The sequence below is a fragment of the Oncorhynchus tshawytscha genome, linkage group LG17 (genome assembly GCF_018296145.1).
Source record: "Oncorhynchus tshawytscha isolate Ot180627B linkage group LG17, Otsh_v2.0, whole genome shotgun sequence".
Classification (NCBI taxonomy): Eukaryota; Metazoa; Chordata; class Actinopteri; order Salmoniformes; family Salmonidae; genus Oncorhynchus; species Oncorhynchus tshawytscha.
In genome coordinates this window covers 9501087-9523266 of record NC_056445.1, presented here as the reverse complement: position 1 = coordinate 9523266, position 22180 = coordinate 9501087, and the positions used below count along the sequence as shown (strand labels likewise).

At 42.4% G+C, this 22180-nt stretch overlaps 1 protein-coding gene across 1 annotated transcript in view; it reads right to left on the bottom strand.

The window, feature by feature from the left end:
* Positions 1 to 9610: 9610 nt before the first annotated feature.
* LOC112216824 (synapsin-3) overlaps positions 9611 to 22180 on the bottom strand; it is a 132161-nt gene continuing 119591 nt past the window's right edge. The window contains exons 11-14 of the mRNA XM_024376921.2: positions 13722 to 13853; positions 13504 to 13534; positions 13185 to 13347; positions 9611 to 11973 (exon numbers count right to left, since the gene is read on the bottom strand). Of these exons, the coding sequence (XP_024232689.2) occupies positions 11850 to 11973; positions 13185 to 13347; positions 13504 to 13534; positions 13722 to 13853 (450 nt within the window). The 3' untranslated portion in view covers positions 9611 to 11849. The remainder of the gene's footprint in view (positions 11974 to 13184; positions 13348 to 13503; positions 13535 to 13721; positions 13854 to 22180) is intronic.

Here is a 22180-nt window from a genome sequence, read left to right as displayed (position 1 = left end):
GCCCGTCTGTCAGGAGCTGTCAGAGTCGCCCGCCAGTCAGGAGCTGCCAGAGCCGCCCGCCAGTCAGGAGGAGGAAGACGAGCGTTACACCAACCTAAAGTATATGTACACTTCTGACTTCAACTGTATATTAATCCAGTTTGATCATAAAGTTACTGGTAAACTCCCCCGTGGCAAACAAAATATAAATGCAACATGCAACAATTTTAAAGATTTGACTTGTTCATATAAGGAAATCAGTCAATTGAAGTAAATAAATTAGGCCCTAATCTATGGATTTCACATGACTGGGCAGGGGTTCAGCCATGGGGTGGGCCTGGGAGAGCATACCCACTGGAGAGCCAGGCTCAGTCAATCAGAATTAGTTTTTCCCCACAAAAGGGCTACTAGAGACAAATACTCCCCCCCTTTTATTGTCTCCAGCTCAAGGTGCACCTGCTTCTTGATATGCCACACCTGTCAAGTAGATGGATTATCTTGGCAAAGGAGGAATGCTCAACAACAGGGATGTAAAAAAAAATGTGTTCACAAAATGTTAGAGAAATATAATACTTTTGTGCGTGTGGAAAATGTCAGGGACTTTTTTTTTTTTACAGCTCATGAAACATGGGCCAAAAAATATAATTAAACGTTTACCCTATCCATCTATGGCAAAGATACTTATATGTTTGCCCTCTCATCTGTGTCTGGTGTTAGCTAGTTACTGGCTAGCTAGGTCTTCATCTGTGTCTGGTGTTAGCTAGTTACTGGCTAGCTAGGTCTTCATCTGTGTCTGGTGTTAGCTAGTTACTGGCTAGCTAGGTCTTCATCTGTGTCTGGTGTTAGCTAGTTACTGGCTATCTAGGTCGTCATCTGTGTCTGGTGTAAGCTAGTTACTGGCTAGCTAGGTCTTCATCTGTGTCTGGTGTTAGCTAGTTACTGGCTAGCTAGGTCATCATCTGTGTCTGGTGTTAGCTAGTTACTGGCTAGCTAGGTCCTCAGTCACTACAGATGTAACAGTATAGACTTTACGTCCGTCCCCTCGCCCCGACCTGGGCACAAACCAGGGACGCTCTGCACACGTCAACAGTCACCCTCGAAGCATCGTTACCCATCGCTCCACAAAAGCCGTTGGTCAATTTCTTCAACAGATGATCAGGTCTATATAATTACCAAACATATATTAGTAATGGAAAGGAAACACAGACTCTTTGTTTAAGTTTTTAAATGATCCTTTAGTAATACAATGGCAGACAGAAGTTGGTTCAGAGTACAGTACATGATAGCTCTCCCCAGGTTCTGCAAAGTGTCTAAGACATCCTGTAACTTATATAGCCTCCCCAGTTTCCCTTGCGTGACTTTCCCTGGCAACAACATTTTAATAAATCTAACCTCCCCGTGACAGCAGCAACCATCTTGTCAGAAATTAAAAGCTCAGAAGTGGGTTTGACCGAAACTTGACCTTTCATCACAAGTATAGGGTCATAACAAGGTGAACGAGTCTAAGCATCTTCTGACAGGTGGCTGTTTTCATCAGGCCTGCGGCAGCCTTGTGTTCTCAGAAAACCAGTCGTATTCTCAGAACCTCAGATAGCCACGGTGGGGCCCAGACAGAAGGAGTATGAGCATAGGTGGTTTTTGCCTTCTGATAATGTCTGAAGGGCAAAACACTCAAAACAGGTTTTAACACACACACACAGAGGTCTCCTGAGAGGAGAACTTACGGTTTATCATAATACAATTTATTAACCCTTTAAAAGGTATGAGGCCTTGGTTTAACCCCTTCCCTGTAAACTGCATTATAAGAGACATGCCAAACGGGGGTTGTATATTTTTGACAGCATTGGTGCAATTTCAATGTTATTTTGAGTTCCTTTGTGTATCACCAAATTAGCTTGAGATGTTTTTACTGCAACACTGCATCCACATTGTTTGACATAGGCATTTCAAAGAGCTGTCAGTCAAGGCGAGCTCATGAATATAAGCTCCCCGCCCACTCAGCGTCTTTTCAAACTTCCTGGTAGTTAGCCATGAGAAGAAAAACAAATGCTGAAATGTTTAGCATTTTTATCCAAAACAAATCTTATGGGTGATATTTTAATAACGCAAAATACTGTTTTACATGGGAATCAGAATGACTGTTAGGGTCCTTTAAATCATAACTAGCGTGCTTATAGAACATGGGATCTAACGTTGGATCTATCTAGTGATCGAGTGGAAAGTAAATCTGTGACTAGTTGATCCCGTGGGCTGCAGACATCTCATCTATATGTATGGCCTAGTTATGAAGATTCTCAGGGCTCTGGGGGTAAGCCCACCTGCTGTCATTCAGCACAACACACTCCAGTGGCAACACTTCCTGCTAATACAGTAGCACCCTGCTGTGTTTGCCTTGGGTCCATTTTACCATATTTATCTCTGCAGGCAGATAACACTATTTTAGAATCCCAGCGGACTCTAACAGCTACAGGAGGCTTGGGGGTGTGTGTGTGTGCGTCTCCCTTTTCGCCCTCATGGTATCTTTGGCATAAAATGTATGTCAACAGCGCAGATACAACAGTGCCACATCAAAGTGCAGTTTTGTTTCATGTTGCTGCCATCTGGCCTTGAACTCAAACTGACAATTTTGTTGCTTCATTTGTATCACAAATAATGTTCCATGTTTCAATCACAGTTATTATAACCCTGCCATCCATACCTGCCATCCATAACCCTGCCATCCATAACAATTGCATGTCTATGACTTAGTTCAAGTACTACTGTACATATTGTCCTGGGTTCTGCCCAGTGACCTATTGTGAAAAGGACTTGGCTAAATCTGTCTACTTTTATTACTCTAGGCCAGTCAGAATCCCCATGCTGGACATCCTGTTTAACTAGGGAAAATTGCAAACATTTGCAGAACCACAACAATACGTTTGCAATCAAATGTAGGAAATTGAGTATGAACATGAATGCATGCACGCACACAAGCAGCACACACATATGCATGCATGTATGCTCAACACACACACACAAAAATATATTTCATGCTCTCATACAATTTCCACAGTCTCCAGACCATTATGATGAAAAACGTTCTATTATGAAAGTGTGTGTGTGTGTGTGTGTGGGGAGGGGGGGGTAAAAAAAACCCAGAAAGGATAACAGAAGAGATACACAGTCAGGAGAGGAAATGAAATCACTATGGTTAGGGTATAATGTTCCGTCAATAACAGACAGACTATGTGAATTGATATAGGCCACATCGAATAACAGCTACTGCAGCTCTTCCTGCCCCCTTTCATGGAAAATGATGGTTTTCCTCTGAGTGCTGCAGACAAAATACACAGGAAGTTATCTTGAATTTACTTCAACGACAGACTGTTCTGTTCTGACATCTTGATGAATACCTAACGGGGATGAGAATTCATGTCATCTTTGACAAGTTAGTCATATAATACTACAGGTTATTCTCACAGAGGGACCACACTGGCATTTAGTAGCGTGCTGTTCAACAGGAACGATTCACCAATGTAATGCTTAATGACTGTCATATTATAACTTCATACTGTGTCAGAACAGCCCTGATATATCGTAATATATAAGCGTAACACATTTGATAAATCCCATTGCACAATATCCATTCCCTAGGCTTTTATACAGTCATGTTATAATGACCGGCTATTATCATGTCATCTTAGGTATAGATGGCAGGAAGCACTGAAGGACGGTGGCTTAGACAAGCGCGTGTAGGGAGGCTACGGACAACAGGCAGAGGAGAAAATATTTCCATCTCATAAATGCAGGCACATAGAGAGAACCACAACAATTGGTTAGAGGATAATTGGAATCTTGGTGGCCTTCCCTTTAAAACTCTTAAACATTCTCTCTCTCTCTCTCTCTCTCTCTCTCTCTCTCTCTCTCTCTCATTGCAGTTACCATGACAACCAAGGCCTTCCCTTGATTCTAACCTAAGGAGATTCTCCCCCCCCCTTTCTCTCTATGGTGACCGACACAATATGCAGATCTGGGAGATAGCGTAGGTACACACACGCACACACACATGCCCAAGAGTGGGATGATCTTATCATATGAAAAGATCTCTGTGACGCATGTTCAGACCTTGAGGGGCAAGTTGGGGACTAGGATGAGAGGGACAAAAAGACTGGCATTTCTACATCGTTCACAGGTGGGTTCACTAAAATACCTTCCTTTGGAATGTTACAGTTTTGTTCTCCTACTCTCACTGTGTCTACTATATACTGTCATTGAGCAGATTCTGAATGAACAATCAGCATTTGTAGCATTAAGTGGGAATTTTGGATAACTGCACATAGGTGTGGATCATTTCCAAATATCAATGTATTCAGATGTGATACATGAATCAATATTAATTTCACTGAGACCTGAAAAATAACAATCGTGAACAGCTGCCGTGCAATCCATGATCAGGAAAACCTAGAGACCAGAAGTGGTGTTTAGTTGAATACTGACAATAGAGAAACATAGTCGATTACAAAAAAAGACCTAGTCCTTGTAATTTAAGTTGACAGCATGCTGGAAGTACTCTGGTTGAGCAAGCAGAGAAGCCTGTTGGAAATGTAGGTTTGGATTGGTTTGTTTGGGAGCAGTGCCTTCTACTGACAGACTAAAATCACTGCAAGCACACACTTTTTTCCCCTGTAGATTTTAGATAGATAGTAGACACTCTGTTCTGTTTTCTGGTGGTTTCCAGATACAATTATCATATTAGTTGCCACTAAAGCAACTATAATCTATTTATACTTAAAATATGTTTATTATTTTTATGGAAAAGTCAACCAGTCCAAGTGTGTCTATCTGAGGGCCATGGGGGCCAGAGGCAGTGCTCAGTGGCAGATGGGTGACTAGATAGACTCCCTGAAGAATGCAAGTGCAAGACCACGCTGGCCCAGCACAGTGATAATCATCACAGATCTAGAGGGATGGAATGTAATTATAGGTGGGAGGAGCTATAAGAGGACAGTCTCATTGTAATGGCTGGAATGGAATGAATGTAATGGTATCAAACACATCAAGCATATGGAAACCACATACTGTATTTAACTCTGTTACATTAATTCCATTCCACCCATTATAATGAGCCTGTCCTCCTATAGCTCCTCCCACCAGCCTCCTCTGAATGCAATACACATATTTGTTTATGGCTGAGTCTCAATCTACTCATTGGGCTCTTAAATCATGCCCCCCTGGTCAGTTCCTGGTCAGACCTGGTCAGTTCCTCCTGGTCTGTAGGGAAGGAAAGGAGACAAGGAAATGAATCTACCTCAGGTCCCTCAGCTTGACAGAATAGGCTGGGTGGATATAGGCCTACGGTGGATCACGAGTTCAGAAAGTCTAGGTGGGTTCTACTCCACTTATTCTGTGGTCCCAAAAAGAGACGGAGGGTTTCGACTGATTCTGGACCTCCACAACCTCAATGGGTACTTAAAGGTACTGAGGTTCCACATACTGTCCCCAGCCCGCGTGTTGCAGGCCGTGTACAGGGACCAGTGGTTTGTGACGCTGGACCTGAGGGATGTGTATTTCCATGTTCCTGTTCACCCAGTTCATTGGCAGTACTTCTGATTTGCTTTTTGCCAAGCGTCATGTCTGGAGGAAACCTGGCACCATCCTTACAGTGAAGCATGGTGATGGCAGCATCATGCTGTGGGAATGTTTTTCAACGACAGGGACTGAGAGACCAGTCAGGATCGAGGGAAAGATTAATGGAAATAAGTACAGAGAGATCCCTGATGAAAACCTGCTTCAGAGCGCTCAGGACCTCAGACTGGGGTGAAGGCTCACCTTCCAACAGGACAACAACCCTAAGCACCCAGTCAAGACAATGCTGGAGTGGCTTCGGGACAAGTCTCTGAATGTCCTTGAGTTGCCCAGCCAGAGCCCGGAACCCAGTCGAACATACAGTATCTGGAGACCTGAAAATAGCTGTGCAGTAACACTCCCCATCCAACCTGACAGCGCTTGAGAGGATCTGCAGAGAAGAATGGGAGAAGCTCCCCAAATAGAGGTGTGCCAGGCTTGTAGCGTCATACCCAACAAGACTCGAGGCTTACTTATGTAAATGTGATTTTTTAGTTCTCTATTTTTAATAAATTTGCAAAAATGTATAACCTGTTGTTGCTTTGTTATTATGGGGTATTGTGTGTAGATTGAGGAGGGGGAAACAATTAAATCACTTTTAGAATAAGGCTGTAACGTAACAAAATGTGGCAAAAGTCAAGGGGTCTGAATACTTCCCGAATGCACTGTATACTGAACAAAAATGTAAACGCAACATGCAACAATTTCAAAGATTTTACAGTTCATAGAAGGAAATTAGTCAACTGAAATACATTGATTAGGCCCTAATCTATGAATTTCACATGACTGGGAATACAGATAATGTATATGTTGGTCACAGACACTGTACCTTAAAAAAAGGTAGGGGCGTGGATCAGAACCAGTCAGTATCTGGTGCGACCACCATTTGCCTCATGCAGCGCGACACATCTCCTTTGCATATATTTGATCAGGCTGTTGATTGTGGCCTGTGGAATGTTGTCCCACACCTCTTCAATGGTTGTGTGAAGTTGCTGGATATTGGCTGGAACTGGAACACGCTGTTGTACAAGCCGATCCAGAGCATCCCAAACATGCCTGGTGAGTATCCAGGCCATGGAAGAACTGGGACATTTTCAGCTTCCAGGAATTGTGTATGACATGAGGCCTTGCATTATCATGTTGAAACATAAGGTGATGGAGGAGGATGAATGGCACGACCTCAGGATCCTGGGCCTCAGGATCTCATCATGGTATCTCTGTGCATTCAAATTTTTGAGTGCAAAAGGCTGAAAAATCTGTCTCCCTGCTTTCTTTTTGTTGTTGCTGTGGTACAGTTGAAGTCGGAAGTTTTCATACACATTAACCAAATACATTTAAACTCAGTTTTTCACAATTCCTGACATTTAATCCTAGTAAAATTTCCCTGTCTTAGGTCAGTTAGGATCACCCCTTTATTTTAAGAATGTGAAATTTCAGAATAATAGAATGATTTATTTCAGTTTTATTTATTTCATTACATTCTCAGTGGGTCAGATGTTTACATACCCTCAATTAGTATTTGGTAGCATTGCCTTTAAATTGTTTAACTTAGGTCAAATGTTCTGGGTAGGCTTCCACAAGCTTCCCACAATAAGTTGGGTGAATTTTGGTCAATTCCTCATGACAGAGCTGGTGTAACTGAGTCAGGTTTGTAGGCCTCCTTGCTTGCACACGCTTTTTTAGTTCTGCCCACAAATTATCTATAGGATTGAGATCAGAGCTTTGTGATGGCCAATCAAATACCTTGACTTTGTTGTCCTTAAGCCATTTTGCCACAACTTTGGAAGTATGCTTGGGGTCATAGTCCATTTGGAAGACCCATTTGCGACCAAGCTTTAACTTCCTTAATGATGAGTACGATCTTTGTCCCCATGTGCAGTTGGAAACCGTAGTCTGTTTTTTTTATGGCAGTTTTGGAGCAGTGGCTTCTTCCTTGCTGAGCGGCCTTTCAGGTTATGTCGATATAGGACTTGTTTTACTTTGGATATAGATACTTTTGTACCTGTTTCCTCCAGCATCTTCACAAGGTCATTTGCTGTTGTTCTGGGATTGATTGTAACTTTTTGCACCAAAGTACATTTATCTCTAGGAGACAGAACGCGTCTCAGACTTGCCAAAACTATAGTTTGTTAACAAGAAATGTGTGGAGTGGTTGAAAAACTAGTTTTAATGACTCCAACCTAAGTGTATGTAAACTTCCGACTTCAACTTTATCATTTTGCTATCAAGTATTGTTTTTTCAAATTCTGCCCTCAAGGGTTTTCACAAAATAAAACACATGGCACTTTGCACTTTATTTTAAGACTCTCTTCGTTGCTGTTACATTAAATGTATACAAATCAATGTAAGAACACAAGGGCATGCTAATTTAAAAGATGTCTAGTTAGTTTAATAATAATATGCCTCAATGTTGGAGTTTGCCCCTGGCTGTCCGTAAGTTAAAAAAAACAAGAAAATTGTGCGTCTGCTTTGGTTAATATAAGGAATTTTATATACAGCATTTGCTTTTACTCAGGTATGAGGGTTGAGTGCTTTTTCAACCACTGTACTTATTAAGTACATTTAAAACCAGATACTTGTAGACTTCTACTCAAGTAGTGTTTTTTTTCTTCAAGAATACCATATACACCTTCAAATATCCCTTGCAGAGGCCAGTCAAATAACTCTGTGGCCTTACGTCATCACCTTTAATGATGATTTACTTATGAGTGACATGCACAGGCAGTCCCTTTGTCTCCACCCTGGCACTCTAAAACTCAGAATTGGACAGTGAGGATGCAGTTATAATTTCTACACATTCCACAACTATGAGGGTGAAACCATGGTATGGGTTCTTTCAGCACCTAATATTCATATATGCCACCTCACACTAGTCACCTGCAACCGAGGAGCTAGAGGTCATGTTCATTATATGGAGTGCACTAAAACGAGTGCTTTGACTAAAAAGGAATCTCCTTACAGAGACTGAGGCCAGTGTAATGTTACTCAGCTGATATGTACAGGTATGTTTTTAATCCTGTTTTTAATCCTCGTCTAAACTAAGCTGTGGATCAAGAGCTTTAGATCCGTCACAGAACACTCGCCTGAGGGACATTAACTTTATCACTCACTTACTCACCTCTGAACCATCCAGATCATAGGAAAGTAAGGAATCCAGAAAACGATTTGTTCTGGAATGGGCCCGGGCTGTTGCCACAAACCCCTACGCCAGGGATGCCGTACTACCTTTTTAAAATGTATTTAACCAACTTTGAAGACCAGGTGGGTTTTAATTTAGGCAAACCACTGAACTTGTTAGAACCATAGGATCCTATGGTTCTGAAATGAATATAGCCTCAAGATGCTTTTGTGAAACCGGGCCCTGATGAATTAAGTAGCTAAGTGTGGTGTAGTGCCGCAGGCACAACATTTTTTTATTTACTACATTTTTAAAAATGTATCCCGGAGTGCCGGAGGCCGGAGAGTTTCCTACCCCTGCCCTACTCCTAGACACAAACCTCACGCCAACTCAAGTAAACATCTAATCTGAGTCGAAGGAATTTTGGGATTATCAGTAAATCAGTTCTGTGCTTTTTAGGGAAGTCAGAGGACTCACAGTAACAGCCTTAAATGGAGAAGACTTGTCTGTGATCAGACACCCGCACTGAAATCTATGAAACTGCTTCAAATGGGACTTCAGTAACAGAAAGAGGGTTGGTGGTAGTTAATAAAGTTTTATGCTTTAAATAGAAAGTGACAGACAGTCAGAGACAACGGAAAGTGGCAATAATTCCAATGTTGTCATAAATTGGTTGGTGGGCACTCACCTTGTAAATCCTCTGTGTTCTATGAGTTTCACATCCTGAAGATCACGTGTCAGGGTATTTCTTATGACAAAGACAATAGGGACACGATGCTATGCATTCTACACTACCTGAGATGGAGAATGGGATATTACACGGTTGTATAACAGGGGTTTATAATCATCGCTACCCAGCACTCTACGCTGCTTTGTCAACACGAAAAATAAAAGACTTACCACCGTAAGTGTAATAAAATATGTCACTTTTAATAAAAGCTGAACAAATAAACAAAACAATGTTACAATGACTTGCATTAATAACACAAACACACATTATGCATCGCACACTTCATACATTATAAGCAGCCAGACAACAGCAATTATTTACATGACGCTGTTCCACCAGAGGCACACCGGGGGTCAGTTTTCATGCCACACTTATGTCAATAACACACAGGGAGGGGGCACACAATGCCTTCCAGCAGATGCTCACCATAAGAGGACATGTGACGGTAAGTTTTGTTGGATAGGAAATAAGAGAGGAGGACGGCTATTCAACGGTGGTGTCGATGACCTCTGAGCATCTGTTGAATGGCATTGGGCCCACTTTAATAAACACATGGCTATTGCCGTTCAATATAATGGCTATTGCCGTTCAATTCTTCATTGCAGTGACATGTAAATCGTGATATGAAAACCCATGTCATATTCATTTAGTTATTGACTGTAGATAGTAGACTCATCTATGGGTGTATATTGCCTTTTACGAACAGAGAATAACTACTTGAGAGACAGCACAGTACATCAACTTTACTGTATGAATGTTAGGATTCAAATTGTAGGATTACATGCAGACACACAGATTAGGTCAAATGAAAAGCCATTCCCTTTTTTTGTCTTAATTTCACCCACTCCAGAGTATTAGTGGTAACTACTAGTAGCATCACAGCTTGCTGGAATTGAGGTAGTTACTAGGTGACCTCATCACCACTCAATTCTGAATTTCTTCAGTAGTTAATTAACATTATTTGCTTACTGAAATGGTCAATTAACAAATGAGTAAATCAATCACAATGGATGTGTGGCACCCAAATATGGAGGTGTGGCATTCACAAGTTTACAGCATTATACCATGTACACTATAAGTCATCACTAGTAGAAGCAAAATGATTGAATTCTTAGAAGCATAACTAACACTCACAGTGATAACGAGTAAACATTTTGATTTATCAACATCAAGATTTTCAGTGAATCATAGTTTTGTTATGGCTTTTCATAGTATTCAGTACTTTGAATTGTAGAAGCATTTCACATTTAACAGAGACAAAATAATTCAAACACAGGTTTTAAAATACAAACACATAATTTGGTCCATTTTGATAATAATACCTTACTATGATTGGCATATATGTTCAGGACAATAAATACAGTTTGAAAGTGAAAAGACAATCTTAATAATTGTTAAATGTATTTAAATCAAGTTGGAGAGCAAGATTAATTTCACCCATATTGCTGATAGTGCGACTTGAAGTGCAATTACTAAAAATAAAGTATGGGGACAATATTCACTCCATGAAATAGAATTGTCATTTTTCATACCAGTCAAAAATTATACCTTAAACAGAAAATCAATTTGGGCGCAGAGACTTAAAATGTTTGCACTTAAAGTCAAAAGAATAAACTAGCCAGTCATGTGATTAGTCTGTCCTTCTCTATTATAATGTGATGGGGGGGGTGAATCAAATGCCCAAAATTTTAAAAATAGTTCATAGCGCTATTTACATTGGATAGTTCATAAAGCTTAGAACTTAGGGAAGAATTGTCTGTGATGGAAGACTTAAGATAATATTTCCGCCTCGTAAAATTGCAAATTGACAGGTACAGTATATAGCCTAAACTATTTTGACCTAATACAAGGAATTTTAATCAAAAATCACTTTGGTAATCAAATGCCAAAGCAAAATCACAAATAATTATATAGTAACTAAATCAGCCAATCAATATGGCAATAGTATTTCTGTGAAATGAGACTGGCAAGATGCTAAGCATTGCTGGTGAACCGAGCTCATACACTATTATGGGTCATTTCTAAATACTGCAATATATCCTTTATCTTCCAAAGTATATCAACATCCTTGAAGTTGATAAACACATTATGACCAAAACAAAAGAATGAATCAGATGAACATTTGATGAAATGACAAACAGAATGCAAACTGACATCTGAACTACACCAACCAAGCAGTACAAGATGAACTATAACCCAATTTAGTATTTTTGTTATTTGACGGATGATTCTGAGAGGTGGATGCTCTCTACCTGCCATTTATGGATAAGAACAGAAAGTAGGAAGTGGTGGACAGGAAGCTTCTGCTCTGTGGGTTGACTGAGCGCACTCTGTAACAGATTGGTAGCTTGGAGCTCTTCTGGAGGCCGATGGCTAATGGCTGATAGTAGGCGGATGGATATGAGGAGTCTGTTGAAGTTAGTCAGAGAAGAGGCTGGCGAAGGACTGGCGCAGGCTGCGGATGGTCTCTGCCTTGGCCTCGTCGTCCGTGGCGTTCCCTTTCAGGGTCTCAGTGAAGGTGTTGGTGAGCGACTGGGATTTGCTGCAAGGCGCGAAAGTGAGAATGAGGCTGAGGCTTGAGGGGCATGCAACATGGAGATGGTGGATGTATGTGCGTGTATGTTTGTGTGTGAAGAGGGGCGAGGGGGATCATATTCGGCCAACTTTGCTACTGCAGTTTGATCAACAGAGGCTGGCCAACAGCACACACAACAGGGAATAAACTAGTGCACTTTGCTCTCTAAGGCCAACTAGATTTGGACAAAGGAGCTTAATCTTAGAAGAGACGTGTTCATGTGTATTATAGCAAAGCCAACGACTTTCAGCTTGGACAGAAATACAGTCAAACTTTAGTTGTGTATCCGAGCCAGGAGGTAAACTGGGCAATGGTTGTGGAGAAATCTAGTTGTAAATTGCCCTACAGACAACCCCTTTGCCATGTACAGCCAATCCACGTTGAACTAGGGAGTTACGAGGGAATCAAAACTCACTTTTATCACATATTATCTGAAGGGGTGGCTGGAGCTGAGCATCCTGTAAATGGAGGCCGTTTATTAACAGCCGTTAAACAGGAACAAATGTGGGCATGTCAGAGACTATAATAGAGTATTTCTGTAAACAGGAAGTGTCGAGCTACAATCTCTATACAAAGTCTCCATCTAGCAGCCATTTGTGGCATCTGCACAGATCTGCTCCAAGTAGATATATTCCTAGTTTTACCCAGAAAGTAAATATTTTAATGAAAAGACGACAGTTTAAGGTTTTCACAGAACTTTTACTAGAGATCTTGTACTTAGCACAGTAGAGTTCTTTACTATTCTAATTAAGCAATAAGCCCCGAGGAGGTGTGGTATATGGCCAACATATGAAATTCTAAACTGGGTGGTTTGAGCCCTGGATGCTGATTGGCTGAAAGCCGTGGTACATGACATCGCATACCACGGGTATGACCAATTTTTTAAATTTTACTGTTCTAATTACGTTGGTAACCAGTTTATAAAAGCAATAAGGCACCTTGGGGATTTGTGGTATATGGCCAACATACCATGATGGCAAAGGGCTGTATCCAGGCACTCAGAGTTGAGTCGTGTTTAAGAATAGCCCGGAGCCGTGTTATATTGGCCATATACCACACACCCCATCGCATTGCTTAATTATATTCTTCTGTTAGGTTAATATTCGTATAACACACCCATGTTAACATCAGCTATGACCATGGAGATGAGATTTAAGGCATTTGATGCGTTGACTTACTTCAGTTGAGGAGGTTGTTTCTGGGAGCAGGGGCCGGTGGCAACGGGAGGTGGGATGGGTCCGGGCTGGAAGGCCTGGCTGGGAGAGGTGTTAGCTGAGCGGGCTCGCTGAGGAGAACCCTGGGCTGACTGGGAGGGAGAACTAGAGCCAGAGCGATGCCCACCTGCAGAGCAAACACGCACTCATGTTTCGTCTTAGAGACTCAAGGCACTACTATGTGTATTTCTCAACACTATCATAACGTTCATATTCACCACAACAACAATCAAATGTTGTAGCAATCAAACTGGTGATAAGATGTCGATGGAGGTCTCTTTACCTTGGGCCCTTCTTGGCTGGGTCGTCTGTGGCTGTGAAATGAAAAGCATTGAAAATGGACAGTAATAGTGCATGATGCATGGTTGGTTTGATATACTCTCTACACAAGGGCTTATTTGAAGCAATTCTTCATTACTTCTGAGATCAAATCTAGATGATAAATTCAAATGCAAATCCATAATAGTGTTACACTCTGGAGAGGAGATGAAAGAGATTCACCTTCACAGCGATGGGCTGTGGTGTGTTGATCCCGAGCAGCACGCTGCACATCTTATTGATCACTAGATCAGTGATCAGCTGCCTGTCCTCCTCCACGTGCTCACCAATCAGAGGCATGGAACTGTCCATCACCTAGATGACACAGGAGAGGTACACCAATCAGAGTGAAGAACAACTACACGGACAGTATTGGCAGGGATTCTCGACTGAGTCAATGCAAGTAAATGGGAAATTCACTGTAAATCCATTCAACGTGATTGACTTCATTCTTGCCACTAGAGAGCAGTATTGGAACATCTTATTTGAGCAGCTATGCCTGATGAAGATGATGGTGAGGGGGTGAAATTCACTGCAGTTTTGATGTTAGAGCACAGTGACTACTGATATGTGTATATGTGTATACTATAGTGTATACTACACTATACTAAACTATAGTACTATAGGCATAAACATGAGAGATGTGACTTATTGATGTGACATATTATTACATCAAATACGTCAAAATATTCAACATACTCAACATAAACTTTCCCCACCGTAGCATTTCAACTCACAACACATGTGCTTTGTTTGAAACCATCTCCGCAAAGCATGTGGCTCTCCACCAATCCACCAGCCATGCTTTCCTCTGCATGAGAGGGTCGTGCCAATGCCACGCCAAATGAGAACCAAAACAAACAGAGGAAAGCCTGTTTCACAGGCTGAGGGAGAAAACAGAGGGAACACTGCCAGCAGAATGCATGTGTCATGTCCCCAGAGTGGTATCAGGCCACTGCACGCATTGTGGCCAGAGCAAACTGTAAACAGACAGAACTCCTTTTATCCATGTGCCCCATGTACACAGTGTACACAGGCGAGTGTCTGTATGTGTGCGTGCGTGTGCGTGCGTGCGTGTGTGTGTGTGTGTGTGTGTGTGTGTGTGTGTGTGTGTGTGTGTGTGTGTGTGTGTGTGTGTGTGTGGGAGTGTGTGTGTAACTGGGAGAGCTGGGAGATGGGTAGAAGGAAGAGAACTGGGCAGGTGATATGCCTGGCAGTGTGGCCCCTTAGTCATAACTAGTGGTGTAAAGTACTTAAGTAAAAAATACTTGAAAGTACTACTTAAGTCGTTTTTTGGGGTATCTGTACTTTATAATTTTTTAAATTTGTACTTTTACTTCACTACATTCCTAAAGAAAATTATGTACATTTTACTCCACACATTTTCCCTGACACCCAAAAGCACTTATATCTAAGTGTTGGAGCGTACCCCTGGCTATCTGTAAACAAAAAAACAAGAAAATGATGAGGTATGGTTTGTTTAATATAAGGAATTTGAAATTATTTATACTTGTCCTTTTACTTTTGATACTTAAGTATATTTAGCAATAATATTTACTTTTGATAATTGAGTATATTTAAAACCAAATACTTCTGGACTTTTACTCAAGTAGTATTTCACTGGATGACTTTCCGTTTTACATGAGTCATTTTCGACTAAGGTATCTTTTACTTTTAATCAAGTATGACAATTGGGTACTTTTTCCACCACTGGCCATAACCATAAGGGGCTGGGACTGACTGAGCCCTGGAGGACTGGCAGCTGCAGCCGGGACCCACTGCAAGCCAGGAGCCACTTCAAACGTGGTGCAGTGGCAGCCAGAGTACCGGTTACACCCTGGTGATTTATTGGGATATAGACTCATCTAGCAGATGACAAGGCTGCAGTTAGTTGCCCTTTAGTATTAGAACATAGAGGAGAGGTGTTGTTTTCCCCCTCTTTCATTGGGCTGCACAGTGTTCTCTGCTGCTGGTCTGTACACTGTATTCTGGGATGGAAAGATTAAGGGTTGGAAATGGTGCAGTCTGTACTCGGGATGGGCAGTACAGAAACTCCAAAAGAGGCTACTGTTGTTTGTTTACTTTAGCTAAATGATTTCTATGATGGTGTGTAATGTTTGTTTTTTTATGTGGAATGGCAAGTGCCCAGTGCATGCCTAAGTATGTGTGCCAAAAATTCTCACACAGATGTTGTTGAACTATTCATGCAAACGATTTCAGTTAAATACAGCTTGATGATAATAATACATATATATACTTATATAGCGCTTTTTTCAAGGACCCAAAGTCGCTTTACAATCATAGAAATGGAAAAAGAAAAACAACAGGAGACAAATCAAAACATCAGACGAAACAAGACATGAATAAAGAGAGGGGTGGGCTCAAAGAAGGGAAAGAGTGTAATGAATCAGTGTATGGGATGGTTGGGATTTGGATATGAACCCAGTGTAGGGTAAGGGGTAGGGTTAGGTGCTGCTCAGTATGGTGACGAGAGGAGTGTCTTGGTAGTATATTTCGTTGCTTGTACGGGTGTGTGGAGGGGCAAGCCTTTAAGGGTAGGCCTTGTCAAAGAGGTGGGGCTTTAGGAGAGACTGAAAGATAGTAATGGACTCTGAGTCATGGATGGCTGGAGAGAGGGAGTTCCAGAGCCTAAGAGCAACCCTGGAGAAGGCCCTGTCACTGATGTGCTGCCAGGACTTGGTGTGGGTGAGGAGAGTTTTGAACCTTCTGGGGGGAGCTTGAGTTGATGCTGGAGGGTTGTGAGATGCAGTCGTCAAGACGGGAGGAGATGAATGCACGTATGAGAGTTTCAGCGGCAGGACGGGAGAAGGAAGATCTGACTTTGGCAATGTTGCGGAGGTGAAAGAATGATGTTTTGACAGTCTGTCTTATGTGGTGGTCAAATGAGAGGTTGGAGTCCAGGATGGCACCAAGGTTTTGTGCATGGAGGGAGGGAGAGACAGTGGTGTCGTCAATGGTGAGGGTGAGGTTGCCAACTTTGGTGAGGGTGGAGGAGGAGTTCTGTTTTATCACTGTTGAGCTTAAGGCAGTGTTATTGCAGAGAGACAGGATTCAATGTGGGTCAGAGGTGGTTTGAGGAGGGATTTGGTGCTGAGGTAGATCTGGGTGTCATCGGCATAGCAGTGGAAGTCAAGGTTGAAGTGACAGAGGATCTGACCAAGGGGGAGGATGTAGATGAGGAAGAGTAAGGGAGCCAGCACAGAGCCCTGGGGGACACCCTCTATAACTGCAGCTGAGTCTGAAGTGTGGCCATTGAGGGAGATGTAGTGGTTCCAGTTTGTGAGGTATGATTGTAGAGAGCAGAGCCCTCAACAAATAATAGCAACATCATATTTAGTGCTGTCAAATTTTAGTATAATGACGCCTGTTTCTTTGTGATTTTTTTCAATGAAAGCCTGCTTGCAGATGAAGAAAGAGGTCCCAATGAATTTCCCAAGAGATTAAGGTTATATCCTATATGCCGTGAGTTATATGTGTAGACCTACCTACAGTGCCTTAGGAAGTATTCAGACCCCTTGACTTTTTCCACATTTTGTTAAGTTACAGCCTTATTCTAAAATAGATTAAATACATTTTCCTCATAATCTACACACATTAACCAATAATGACTAAGTGAAAACAGGTTTTTAGATTTTTTTTGCAAATGTATTAAAAATAAAACACAGATACCTTATTTACATAAGTATTAAGACACTTTGCTATGAGACTTGCAATTAAGCTCAGGTGCATCCTGTTTCCATTGATCATCCTTGAGATTCTAGATTCTTGAGTTTCTACAACTTGATTGGAGTCACCCTGTGGTATGTTCAATTGATTGGATATGGTTTGGAAAGGCACACACCTGTCTATATAAGGTCCCACAGTTGACAGTGCATGTCAGAGCAAAAACCAAGCCATGAGGTCGAAGGAATTGTTCGTAGAGCCACGAGACAGGATTGTGTCGAGGCACAGATCTGGGGAAGGGTACCAAAACATTTCTGCAGCATTGAAGGTTCCCAAGAACACAGTGTCCTCCATCATTCTTAAATGGAAGAAGTTTGGAACCACCAAGACTCTTCCTAGAGCTGGCCACCCGGCCAAACTGAGCAATCGGGGGAGAAGGGCCTTGGTCAGGGAGGTGATGAAGAACCCAAACTGATGATCACTCTGGCAGAGTTCCAGAGTTCCTCTGTGGAGATGGGAGAACATTCCAGAAGGACAACCATCTTTGCAACACTCCACCAATCAGGCCTTTATGGTATAGTGGCCAGGCGGAGGCTTGGAGTTTGCCAAAAGGCACCTAAAGGACTTTCAGACCATGAGAAACAAGATTCTCTGGTCTGATGAAACCAAGATTGAACAAAGTACTGAGTATAGGGTCTGAATATTTATGTGATATTTCCATTTTTATTATTAATACAGTTGCAAAAAACAAACAATTTTGTATAATTTTTGCTTTGTCATTATGGGGTATTGTGTGTAGATTGATGAGGGAAAAAAACAATTTAATACATTTTAGAATAAGGCTGTAACAAAAAGGCACTGTATGTTAAAAAAAATGACACAAAAAATACAGTTAAATATAACACAGTGTATAAACCTGTTACAATCGGATCAGGCCAACCCTGCTCTAGTTCTACTGGGTGTTTCAGTCAAATAGTCTGGGTAGCCATTTGAATATGTGTTCGGGAGTCTTATGGCTTGGGGGTAGAAGCTGTTTAGAAGCCTCTTGGACCTAGACTTTGTGCCGCTTGCCGTGTGGTAGCAGAGAGAACAGTCTATGACTAGGGTGGCTGGAGTCTTTGACAATTTGTATGGCCTTCCTCTGACACTGCCTAGTATAGAGGTCCTGGATGGCAGGAAGCTTGGCCCCAGTGATGTACTAGGCCGTTTTCACTACCCTCTGTAGTGCCTTGCGGTCGGAGGCTGAGCAGTTGCCATACCAGGCAGTGATGCAGCCAGTCAGGGTGTTCTCGATGGTGCAGCTGTAGAACCTTTTGAGGATCTGAGGACCCATGCTAAATCTTTTCAGTCTTTTGGGGGGGAATAGGTTTTGTCGTTCTCTCTTCACGACTGTCTTGGTGTCCTTGGACCATGTTAGTTTGTTGGCGATGTGGACACCAAGGAACTTGAAGCTGTCAACCTGCTGCACTGCAGCCCCGCCGATGACAATGGGGGTGTGTTCAGCCATCTTTTTCCTGTAGTCCACAATCATCTTTGTCTTGATCACGTTGAGGGAGAGGTTGTTGTCCTGGCACCACACGGCCAGGTCACTGACCTCCTCCCTATAGGCTGTCTCATTGTTGTCGGTGATCAGGCCTACCACTGTTGTCATCAGCAAACATAATGATGGTTTTGGAGTCGTGCCTGGCCGTGCAGTCATGAGTGAACATGGAGTACAGGATGTGACTAAGCACGCACCCCTGAGGGGCCCCTGTGTTGAGGATCAGCGAGGCGGATGTGTTGTTACCTAACCTTACCACCTGGGGGTGGAAGTCCAGGACCTCCTAACCTTACCACCCGTCTGAAATTCCAGGATCCAGTTGCAGAGGGAGGTGTATAGTCCCAGTGTCCTTAGCTTAATGATGAGCTTTGAGGGCACTATGGTGTTGAACGCTGAGCTGTAGTCAATTAATAGCATTCTCACATAGGTGTTCCTTTTGTCCAGGTGGGAAAAGGGCAGTGTTGAGTGCAATAGAGATTACATCATCTGTGGATCTTTTGGAACGGTATGCATATTGGAGTGTGTCTAGGGTTTCTGGGATAATGGTGTTGATGTGAGCCATGACCAGCCTTTCAGAGCACTTCATGGCTACAGACGTGAGTGCTACGGGTCGGTAGTCATTTACAGTGCCTTGCGAAAGTATTTGGCCCCCTTGAACTTTGCGAACTTTTGCCACATTTCAGGCTTCAAACATAAAGATATAAAACTGTATTTTTTTTGTGAAGAATCAACAACAAGTGGGACACAATCATGAAGTGGAACGACATTTATTGGATATTTCAAACTTTTTTAACAAATCAAAAACTGAAAAATTGGGCGTGCAAAATTATTCAGCCCCTTTACTTTCAGTGCAGCAAACTCTCTCCAGAAGTTCAGTGAGGATCTCTGAATGATCCAATGTTGACCTAAATGACTAATGATGATAAATACAATCCACCTGTGTGTAATCAAGTCTCCGTATAAATGCACCTGCACTGTGATAGTCTCAGAGGTCCGTTAAAAGCGCAGAGAGCATCATGAAGAACAAGGAACACACCAGGCAGGTCCGAGATACTGTTGTGAAGAAGTTTAAAGCCGGATTTGGATACAAAAAGATTTCCCAAGCTTTAAACATCCCAAGGAGCACTGTGCAAGCGATAATATTGAAATGGAAGGAGTATCAGACCACTGCAAATCTACCAAGACCTGGCCGTCCCTCTAAACTTTCAGCTCATACAAGGAGAAGACTGATCAGAGATGCAGCCAAGAGGCCCATGATCACTCTGGATGAACAGCAGAGATCTACAGCTGAGGTGGGAGACTCTGTCCATAGGACAACAATCAGTCATATATTGCACAAATCTGGCCTTTATGGAAGAGTGGCAAGAAGAAAGCCATTTCTTAAAGATATCCATAAAAAGTGTCATTTAAAGTTTGCCACAAGCCACCTGGGAGACACACCAAACATGTGGAAGAAGGTGCTCTGGTCAGATGAAACCAAAATTGAACTTTTTGGCAACAATGCAAAACGTTATGTTTGGCGTAAAAGCAACACAGCGCATCACCCTGAACACACCATCCCCACTGTCAAACATGGTGGTGGCAGCATCATGGTTTGGGCCTGCTTTTCTTCAGCAGGGACAGGGAAGATGGTTAAAATTGATGGGAAGATGGATGGAGCCAAATACAGGACCATTCTGGAAGAACCTGATGGAGTCTGCAAAAGACCTGAGACTGGGACGGAGATTTGTCTTCCAACAAGACAATGATCCAAAACATAAAGCAAAATCTACAATGGAATGGTTCAAAAATAAACATATCCAGGTGTTAGAATGGCCAAGTCAAAGTCCAGACCTGAATCCAATCGAGAATCTGTGGAAAGAACTGAAAACTGCTGTTCACAAATGCTCTCCATCCAACCTCACTGAGCTCGAGCTGTTTTGCAAGGAGGAATGGGAAAAAATGTCAGTCTCTCGATGTGCAAAGCTGATAGAGACATACCCCAAGCGACTTACAGCTGTAATCGCAGCAAAAGGTGGCGCTACAAAGTATTAACTTAAGGGGGCTGAATAATTTTGCACGCCCAATTTTTCAGTTTTTGATTTGTTAAAAAAGTTTGAAATATCCAATAAATGTCGTTCCACTTCATGATTGTGTCCCACTTGTTGTTGATTCTTCACAAAAAAATACAGTTTTATATCTTTATGTTTGAAGCCTGAAATGTGGCAAAAGGTCGCAAAGTTCAAGGGGGCCGAATACTTTCACAAGGCACTGTAGGCAGGTTACCTTAGTATTCTTGGGCACAAGCAGTATGGTGGTCTGCTTAAAACATGTTGTTATTACAGACTCAGACAGGGAGAGGTTGAAAATGTCAGTGAAGACACTTGCCAGTTGGTCAGCGCATGCTCGCAGTGACACGTACTGGCAATCCGTCTGGCCCTGCGGCCTTGCGAATTTTGACCTATTTAAAGGTCTTACTCACATTGGCTTCGGAGAGTGTGATCACACAGTCTTCCAGAACAGCTGGTGCTCTCATGCATATTTCAATGTTATTTGTCTGGAAGTGAGTAGTTTAGCTCGTCCTGTAGGCTCGTGTCATTGGGCAGCTCTCGGCTGTGCTTCCCTTTGTAGTCTGTAATGGTGTGCAAGCCCTGCCACATCCGATGAGCGTCAGAGCCGGTGTAGTACGATTCGGTCTTGGTCTTGTATGGACGCTTTGCCTGTTTGATGGTTCGTCGGAGGACATTGCGGAATTTCTTATAAGCTTCCGGGTTAGAGTCCTGCTCCTTGAAAGCGGCAGCTCTAGCCTTTAGCTCAGTGCAGATGTTGCTTGTAATCCATGGCTTCTGGTTGGGGTATGTACATACGGTAACTGTGGGGACGACGTCATCGATGCACTTATTGATGAAGCCAGTGACTGATGTGGTGTCAATGCCATCGGAGGAATCCCGAGAACATATTCCAGTCTGTGCTAGAAAAACAGTTCTGTAGCTTAGCATCTGCTTCATCATAGTCACTGGTACTTCCTGCTTTCATTTTTGCTTGTAAGCAGGGATCAGGAGGATAGAATTATGGTCAGATTTGCCAAATGCAGGGCGAGCGAGAGCTTTGTACGCGTAAAGGTGGTGCAGAGTTTTTTTTTCCTCTGGTTGCACATTTAACATGCTGAAAGAAATTTGGTAAAACGGATTTAAATTTCCCTGCATTAAAGTCCCCGGTCACTAGGAGCTACGCCTCTGGGAGAGCGTTTCCTTGTTTTCTTATGGCGCAATACAACTCTTTCAATGCTGTCTTAGTGCCAGCCTCTGACTGTGGTGGTATGTTAACAGCTACAAAAAATACATATGAAAACTCACTAGGTAGATAGGGTGGTCAACAGCTTATCATGAGATACTCTACCTCATGCGAGCAATAGCTCAAGACTTACTTAGAAATCGTG